Below are 9,548 nucleotides of genomic sequence, written 5' to 3' on the forward strand. Positions count from 1 at the left end.
TTGTAGATATGAATTGTATGTGTAGTAGAGGCCCCATAAATGTTAAAAAATATTAAGATGAGTTAGATTGACGAGTTAGATCGTTAGGATTCTACCACTATGGGCTATTTTTTAGAGCTGGCAGATCAGGGTGCAAAGGGGGGAAAGGCCAAGAAATGTTTTATCTTTGCATTCAAATCATTTGAACTATTATCTTTCTTATCTTACAGAATCCTCTTCACCTACAGTTGAGTTTAGAGAGCTCATTAAGCTTTGACGCAGATGTCACTTTCTCAATCTTGGCCTTGAACAACTGGTATAATTTCAGCTTGATGGTCTGCCAGGAAGAGTGGAACATCACCGACTTTCTCTTCCTCACACAGCAAAGCTCCAAATTCCATTTGGGATCCATTATAAACATCACAGGAAACCTCACATCAACCAGTGACCTCTTGACCTACTTGCAAGTTCATCTGGAGAACATTAAAGACACAACATCAACAGTGGTCATGTTTGGCTGTGACATGGAAAGCACAAGACAGATTTTTGAGACAACTACCCAGTTTGGGGTGATGCCTCCTGAACTTCACTGGATTCTTGGGGATTCACATAATGTGGAAGAGCTGAGAACAGAAGGTTTGCCATTGGGTCTCATCGCTCATGGGAAAACATCACAGTCTTTTTTTGAAGACTATGTACAGGATGCAATGGAGCTGGTAGCTAGAGCTGTTGCTTCTGCTACAATGATCGAACCAGAACTGGCCCTTATTCCAAGCACCACTAATTGCTTGAATGTTGAAGAAAAAAATCTCACTTCAGGACAGTATTTATCAAAGTAAGATCCTCTCTCAATTAATTTCCTTGTAAACATAAAGCACATGAGTCTAATATTGAAGCAATGTTTGAATGACCAAATTAGACCTTTGCTGGAGATGCAGGTCTTCTTGAGACCCAGGTCTCTCTCTCTCACTCACACGTGCACACTCATGCATGTGCATGCACAGAACAGAGAGTTTTTGCTGTACAGAGAGTCACTGCTCACTTCTTCAGATCAAGAAGAAGAATTTTGTTAGTCTTTAAGGTGCTACTGGACTCTTACTCTTTTCTGCTGCTACAGACAGACTAAAATGGCTACCCATCTTGATCTATACAGCTAGTGAACATCCTAAATAGCCCCGACTAGCTTGAGTTTGTCAGATTTGAGAAGTTAAGTAGGGTCAGCCATGGTTAGTACTTGGGTGGAAGACCACCAATGAACAGGAAGGGAATTGTAAACCACCTCTGAATATCTTTTGCCTTCAAAACTCCATGAGGGGTCTCCATAAGTCAGTTATGACTTGGCAGCACTGTATTAGTAGTAGTAGTAGTAGTAGTAGTAGTAGTAGTAGTAGTAGTAGTAGTAGTAGTAGTAGTAGTAGTAGTAGTAGTAGTAGTAGTAGTAGTAGTAGTAGTAGTAGTAGTAGTAGTAGTAGTAGTAGTAGTAGTAGTAGTAGTAGTAGTAGTAGTAGTAGTAGTAGTAGTAGTAGTAGTAGTAGTAGTAGTAGTAGTAGTAGTAGTAGTAGTAGTAGTAGTAGTAGTAGTAGTAGTAGTAGTAGTAGTAGTAGTAGTAGTAGTAGTAGTAGTAGTAGTAGTAGTAGTAGTAGTAGTAGTAGTAGTAGTAGTAGTAGTAGTAGTAGTAGTAGTAGTAGTAGTAGTAGTAGTAGTAGTAGTAGTAGTAGTAGTAGTAGTAGTAGTAGTAGTAGTAGTAGTAGTAGTAGTAGTAGTAGTAGTAGTAGTAGTAGTAGTAGTAGTAGTAGTAGTAGTAGTAGTAGTAGTAGTAGTAGTAGTAGTAGTAGTAGTAGTAGTAGTAGTAGTAGTAGTAGTAGTAGTAGTAGTAGTAGTAGTAGTAGTAGTAGTAGTAGTAGTAGTAGTAGTATTAGTAGTAGTAGTGGTAGTGGTGGTGGTGGTGGTGGTGGTGGTGGTGGTAGTTTGGTGTAGTGGTTAAGTGTGTGGACTCTAATCTGGGAGAACCGGGTTTGATTCCCCACTCCTCTACTTGCACCTGCTGGATGACCTTGGGCAAGCCATAGTTCTAACAAGAGCTGTCCTTGAAAGGGAAGTTCATGAAAGAGCTCTCTCGGCCCCACCTACCTCAGAGGGTGTCTGTTGTGGGGAGGGGAATGGAAAGAAGATTGTAAGCCGCTCTGAGACTCCCTTGGGTAGTGAAGGGCGGGGTATAAATTCAATCTCTTCTTCTTCTACTACTACTAAGGATTGTTCCCATAAGATTGCACTTAAGGTCCCAGAGTCTGAAGTTATGTGATACAGCATCTTTGAAGTAGTTAAGATAATCTGTGTCTGGTCAGTTCCTGGATGGGAAAACACCAAGGAACTCTATAGGTGTAACTGATGGTGGAAGAAAGAACAGACATAAATGCTGTCAATAAATCAGCTGTGCCAGCCACTGCTGTAAAAACAAATTAACGTCACAGAGAAAGATCGGTGCAGGACAGACGAAAGATTTATGGAATTCACTGCCAAAAGATACAGTAGTGGCCATCAATACTCCCTCTAAGCTGTGGGGTCTTGTGAGCAAAAATTCTCCTTTGTGAGCTACTGGCATTAAAGTGGTGAGTGAGTCATTTGGCTGCTGCATAAATTAGTTTGCCCTGGAGCCGACCTTCCTGAGCTAAGACAAAAATGTGTGAGCCAGAGGCTAAAAACCTGTGAGCTAGCTCACACTCACTCAGCTTAGAGGGAACACCGGTGGCCACTAGGTTAGATGGCTTTGAAAGAGATTTAGAAAAATTCACAGAGGAGACATCAGTGGCCATTATGTACAGCAGCTAAAGGGAAGTGACACATTTAGATGCCACTGAAGACTAGTGCTGGGGGGGCAGCAGCAGAGAGAGGCTATTCTCTGCTTGTGGGGCTCCTGAAGGCATCTGGTTAGCTGCTATGGAAACAGGAATATTGGGGGAACAGGAGAGAGCACTATGTGGACTCTGGGGAAACAGGATACAGGACTATGTGGACTCTGCCAGACTCTTTGCACATTCTTCTGCATCCTTTACTACAACATTTAAAAAAGCCTTCTGAGGATTAAACGTTGGGCTCACAGGATTTGTAGCAGCAATCAGAATTGGGCTCTCTGAACCGCAAAGCACGAATGGCTCTCTTTTAGATTTGGGGCTGTGCTTCCGCCACGGAGCACTTACACGGGAGGCCTTTGTGACAACCACATTTCTGCTGAGTTAATTCCTAATCTTGTGATCGCCCTTGTTACAGGAGGGGAAAGGCATTAGGCTTTGAAAGGCCCATCTTGTCTGTAAATTATGGCATTTTAACTCTGCTCCTTAGGTAATTAAAGCACGGTGTGGTTTTGACTTGCTGCCCATTCTCATTTTCCTGCTTTGTTCTAGACTTAGTGAGATAAAAAAAACAAAATGATCAAGTCATCCAACTAATGAATATGGAACAATTTAATTAATCTACCAGGGAAACTTGACTCCTAGGGCTTTTCTGGGTTAAATAGATGTACCAGTGCTCTGATATCTATATGCGGGGGACCATCCCGCCCAAAAAATAATTCTTGTGAGGACAACATACTACACTCCTTCTATGCATACCTAGGACGAGCTACTTAAGTTTGAGGAAGACTCTTCAGGCGGGAGGAAGATTTCAAACTGTATTCAGTGGAATAGTAAAATAGGGGTAGAATCGGCTCTAATTAATATGGTGAAAAACCATTTACTTCCCATCCCCCAGAAAATGCCTACAGCTTAAACCACCTTAAAAGCCCTGACAAATAAAATGGACTTACAGTGCTTCCAAAAAACCTCAAGATTGTGTTCCCCATCTTGTCAAGGAGCCTGTTCCACAAGGTGGGACTCTGGGAGCCATGTTGAAAAAGGAATAGGCTCTGCTAAATTCCAAGTGGACAGCCCTAAGCTGAGGGCCCAGCCAGTATGTGACAAACTAAAGACTGTTGTTGGCCTATGGGACATATGGGAAGCATGGTCCTTCAGACATTTGGGTCCTAGGTCATGAAGACTTTAAAGGTCACAACCAGCATTTGAACTGAGCTTGGAAACAAACTGGCAGCAAATTTAGCTGTTTTTAAATAACAGAGATATGATCAGCCTCTGAGTATTCCTGGGCTGCTGCATTTTGAAGCTGTTGTAGCTTCTGGGTTGTCTTCAAGGGCTGCTCAATACAGAGCATGTTACAGTAGTCCAGCCATGAGATTACAAAAGCAATGAATAATGTGGCCGGACTGGCCGAGTCTATTAAAGGAGAGATTTGGTGAAGCGACTCAAGTGCTTGTTTGAGGCTGGGACAGTGCCCAAAAATGTAATGTTGAAGTTCATGAAGTTCAAATAGGACCATCTGCAAATACAGGATTGCCAGACCCCCTGGTGGGGGCAAGGATCCCCCACCGCCAATCAGGTGGCCAGTAGGGTGGATTACCAGGAGAAAGTAGAAGGTTTAGGCCTGGTGGCTGGTGTTGTGCAGGGAGTAACAGCATCACATCAGTGACATCTGGGCAAAGCTCGGGTGTTTGGGCAAAAACTCTATGGTAGAAGCCAGTTATACCATAGAGTTTTTGCCCAAATACTAGAGCATCTCCTGGGCGTCGCTGGCATGATGACATCACTTCTTGTGGCAATGAGGTCTAGGCCTTTCTCTTTCTCCTCATAAGTCCCCCCATCCCTCGCCAGTTCCCAGGAGGGACCTGGCAAACCTATAGGACGTTCTGTGTATATGAGATCTATATATATATATATATGTAAATAATATTTGTTTGTAATTCTTGTCGTTTAAGAAACAGCACTCTCCCAAAACACCATGACTAGTACTGTGTATGTCTATTGTCCCAAGAATGATGGAAACAGTTGAGAGTAAAATGAAGAGGGGAACAGAGGGAAATAGCAAAATTGGCCTTTTCAGACCTCTGACAGCTTACAGAATACTGGAGGGGGAAATTTGGATTGGAGGGGGTAATGTATGCATTTTAAATGGGGAAAGACAGGTGATAAGGGCATACACACCGTGGGAATAGGATCTTCATCCCATGGAAGAAGTTGAGCGGGCCTTTTTTAGGGTTGCCGTGCAGGAAACCGGGTCGTGCAGGGGGGAGGTGGCCATCAGTGATGGCATGACAGCATTCCAAGGAAAACCCTGCTGCCATGGTTCTCTAGAAATTGCCAAAAATTCCATGGCTTTTCCAAGAGAGACACAATATCTCTTCTAGGTTTTTCCAGAACTGATGTCATGTTGTTGCTGGTGACAATGCTTTTTTGTTGTTGTTGTTTAAATTTCTTTCTCCCACTGGCTGCTGGCAGGGCCCACTGGTTTCAGGAGATCTCCCAATCCTAGCAGGCACATGGCAACCCTAGCCTTTTTTGAAGGCAGGACATAGCAATGGAAGGGCACAGCAATCACCTATCTAAAGCAATTTTGAGAAATTCACTACCTAAGCTGAATGGTCTTAACATCTTTCTTTTGCCCTACAGGTTTTTAGCCAACACCACCTTTTATGGGCTTAGTGGCCACATTAAAGTAAAAGGCTCCTCCATCATCAGTTCCGAAAACAACTTCTTCATTTGGAATCTGCAGCATGATCCTGTTGGGAATCCTATGTGGACTCGTTTGGGGAGCTGGCAAGAAGGCAGGATCATCATGGACTACGGGATCTGGCCAGAACAGGCCCAGAGGCACAAGAGTCACAACCAACATCCTACCAGGCTACACCTGAGAGTAGTGACCCTCATTGAACACCCCTTTGTGTTCACAAGGAATGTGGATGATGAAGGATTATGCCCAGCCGGGCAGCTCTGCTTGGATCCCTTAACCAATAATTCAGCAGTGCTGGATGCTCTCTTTGAAAGCCTCCAAGGAGGCAATGGCACAGTGCCCACCGAATTAAAAAAGTGCTGCTATGGCTATTGTATAGATCTATTGGAAAAGTTGGCTGAAGATATGAACTTTGATTTCGACCTCTACATTGTTGGGGATGGGAAATACGGGGCCTGGAAAAATGGCCAGTGGACGGGGCTTGTGGGGGACCTCTTGGCTGGGACCGCTCACATGGCTGTGACATCATTCAGCATCAACACCGCTCGTAGCCAAGTGATTGATTTCACCAGCCCATTTTTTTCCACCAGCTTGGGCATCCTGGTGAGAACCAAAGACACGGCGGCTCCTATTGGAGCCTTTATGTGGCCACTCCACTGGACCATGTGGCTGGGAATATTTGTGGCTCTCCACATCACCGCCATCTTCCTCACCCTATATGAATGGAAAAGCCCTTTTGGGATGACCCCAAAGGGAAGGAACAGGAACAAAGTGTTCTCTTTCTCCTCTGCCTTGAACGTCTGTTATGCCATCTTGTTTGGTAGAACAGCTGCCATCAAACCCCCCAAGTGCTGGACTGGAAGGTTCTTAATGAACCTCTGGGCCATATTTTGTTTATTTTGTCTATCAACATACACTGCTAATCTGGCTGCTGTCATGGTGGGAGAGAAAATCTATGAAGAGCTCTCTGGAATACATGACCCTAAGGTAAGGAATGCTTTTCTTGCGTATTGATGTATTTAACTTCTTCAAACTTTCTGTTACCAGATTAGAGTGATCTAAAGTGTTTTGTGTAATGAGGGAGCAGAGAACTGTATACACTGCTCTGAGCATTGTGTAAGAAAGACCAGGATAAAAATATGAGATATAATAAATGATTCAATGTACTCCCTTTATCAGTAAAAGAATTCATAAATGATCACATTTCATAGTTAGTCATTTCAGGAGCTTAAGAAGTCTGGTTCGCACATTCATCACTTGGCGGCCACAGCAAAAATAAACTGGTGGAGCATGTGAATGAACCATCAAAGATGGATCCTTGCAGATGGAACTTTCCCATCATTCATTATTAGGGTTGCCAGGGACATGCCTGGCACCACCACCTGGAAGGTTTTGAGGGCAGGGTATGGGGTGGAAATATAGCAGCATCAAGCAGCACTCTAGGAATTTCCCAAGACCATACAGATTCGGGAAGTTCCTACAGAGTTGCTCAACATGCTGACATCTACTACCATTTTTACCCTGCTGCTCCAGTGGGTGCAGGGGGGAATGAGATGCATTGCCAGGAGTTTGCCCTATGTAATCAGGTAAATGACATGCCTATTCTTCAACTCAAATCCTATGTCAGTGGAGTGGTTTTTAGTAACTGAGTAATGACATTTTTATTTATTTGTTTGTTTGCTTATAGTCCACCTTTCTAACAGGGACTCAAGGCAGATTGCACAAAATGAGTCAGTATAATCAACAAAATGGGACATTCAATGCATTAGGATTTTAGAAGTCTGGAACACCAGAAAGAGCGAAGCATAGCATAAATCAGGAATGTCAAACAAGGCCCGGAGCCTGGAACCAGCTCATCCAGGGCTCTTATCTGGCCTCCAAGCGACTGGTGCAATGAAGGGAACAGGAGGCTGCTCAGGGGGAGTGGGCGGAGCCACTCTGACTGTGGCTTCAACACGATGGAACAACCAAGCCATTCACTAATTTTAAATATTGAGTGTTTCCTAAGACTTATTAGATTCATGTACGTTGTTGTCACTGATCTTGTGCTGGTCACGAACCGTAATAATAAATCTGATTTGATGGAACAACCTCATCTGTAGCAGTCAAACAGAACCCCTTCACTTCAGTGGCAGCGTCACTGGTAAGTTGGGAGCCCTGCAGCCATATCCATGCTGGCTCAGGGTTCCAAGGTGAGTTTGCACACCTTCCCGCTCAGCCTGCAGCTCCGAGGATGCTGTCCCGGATGGCCGCAGGGATCAGCGTTTGCACACGGGGGGGGAGAGAATCCTCTGCTGAGGCCCCCATGAGGCAGCTGTGCCTTGGCCCATGGGGGGGGTGTTCTTCAGCAGTTTCTTCCACATATCAGATGCCTAGTCCTGCCACTAAGCATGCAACTTGGTGGACAGGCCTCCCTCCCCCATGCCTTCAGCCATAGGTGGCTACTGCCTCATGAGGGGGCGCAGTGCCCATGACCTCTGGCTATACTGGTCACTGGGTGGCCTGGGGCCTTGTGTGTGCAGTGCCCAGTCCCCCATCAGACAATCTGGTGGCCTTTGGCCTGGGGCAGCTGCCGCCACATGGGAGTGACTTGGCTTGCCAATTATCTCTGAACTGACTCCTCAGCATCGCCCTACCATGGATCGCCTGGTGGCCTTGGCTGGAGACAGCCACTGCTGCATGGACATCTCCAGCTTATTGGGCTTTGCATGGCCTGGGTCCCGCCATGCACATGGCCTTGTGCCTGAGCCACTGCCCCCTGCTTCCACAGGTGGGGAGGGTTAGTTCAAGTTGTCTTCCCAGTTCCCTCCCATGGTGGCTCAGGGGCAGGGGGGAGCTCGCAACACCCAGCCACTTTGCATTTTTACCCTGGGGCCCAGGCTCAGAGCATTAGCTGAAGGAGCGGGCTGGAGAAGGGGTTTGTCCCCACCCTTCAAACAGCTCATGGTCATCTGCCTAGTGCTGCAGCACTGGTTCTCCAATCCATCCATGCAGGCTTTCCTCTGCACACACACACACCCCAGCCCATGGGGCCTTGCAGTGAGGACACACCAACTTGGAGCTTAGCAGCTGTTGTCCTTTATAAAGTTTGTATCTCCAGTAGCTGGCATTACATTTTATGGCACACTGGCCCGGCCCGACAAAGTGACATTGATGTCAGATCCGGCCCTCATAACCAATGAGTTCAACATCTCTGGCATAAGTATTAACACGGCATATTAAGTGGTACAAGACTTACATAATAGGATCCTACCTACAATAAGTTGATGTAGTAGATAATCGGGAGAGAGGCGGTCCCACAAATAAGATGGGCCAAGACCAAGAATGCTTTGTACGTGATAGCCAATGCCTTAAACTGAGCCCAGTAACTAATGGGCAGCCAATGGAGTATCTGAAGAACGTGAGTAATATACATGCTCTGTCTAGCACCTGCTAATAGTTGAGCCACAGCATTCTGGACGAGTTGGAGTTTCCCAGTTGATTTTGAGGAGAGGCCAATGTACAGTGCATTATAGTAGTCTAGTATCAACGTTACTGTGGTGTGGATCCAGGTGGCCAGGTCAGCCATATCAAGGTAAGGGCCATCTTATAGGCTAGGCTGAGTTGGTTGAAAGCATTTTTTTTTTTGCCACTGTTGCTATGGCTCACTGGCAGAGCATCTTGCTTGGCATGCAAAAAGTCCCAGGTTCAATCCCCAGCATCTCCAGTTAAAAGGATCAGGGAGGAGGTGATGTGAAAGACCTCAGCCTGAAACCCCGGAGAGCTGCTGCCATCTGTGTAGACAATACTGACTTTGATGGACCAAGGTTCTGATTTAGTAGAAGGCAACTTCATGTGTTCATGTGTTCAATCAACTTGCTTCTCCGGTAATAAAGCTAAATCCAGTATAACCCAAAGCTTTTAACTGAGTCAGCAAGGGTCAGTTGAACTCCATCAAAAGTGGGGAGAACATGTTGATAAAGCATAGACCTGATTCAGATCATGAGCTGGATCCTGCTCTTAACCTACCTGAG

General features: G+C 45.3%; 1 protein-coding gene across 1 annotated transcript in view; it reads left to right on the forward strand.

The window, feature by feature from the left end:
- GRIN3A (glutamate receptor, ionotropic, N-methyl-D-aspartate 3A) overlaps positions 1 to 9,548 on the forward strand; it is a 177,080-nt gene that overhangs the window by 78,121 nt on the left and 89,411 nt on the right. The window contains exons 3-4 of the mRNA XM_015423090.1: positions 210 to 814; positions 5,475 to 6,522. Coding sequence (XP_015278576.1) covers positions 210 to 814; positions 5,475 to 6,522 — 1,653 coding nt within the window. The remainder of the gene's footprint in view (positions 1 to 209; positions 815 to 5,474; positions 6,523 to 9,548) is intronic.

This window comes from Gekko japonicus, unplaced genomic scaffold, assembly GCF_001447785.1.
Source record: "Gekko japonicus isolate JY-2015 unplaced genomic scaffold, Gekko_japonicus_V1.1 scaffold389, whole genome shotgun sequence".
Lineage (NCBI taxonomy): Eukaryota > Metazoa > Chordata > Lepidosauria > Squamata > Gekkonidae > Gekko > Gekko japonicus.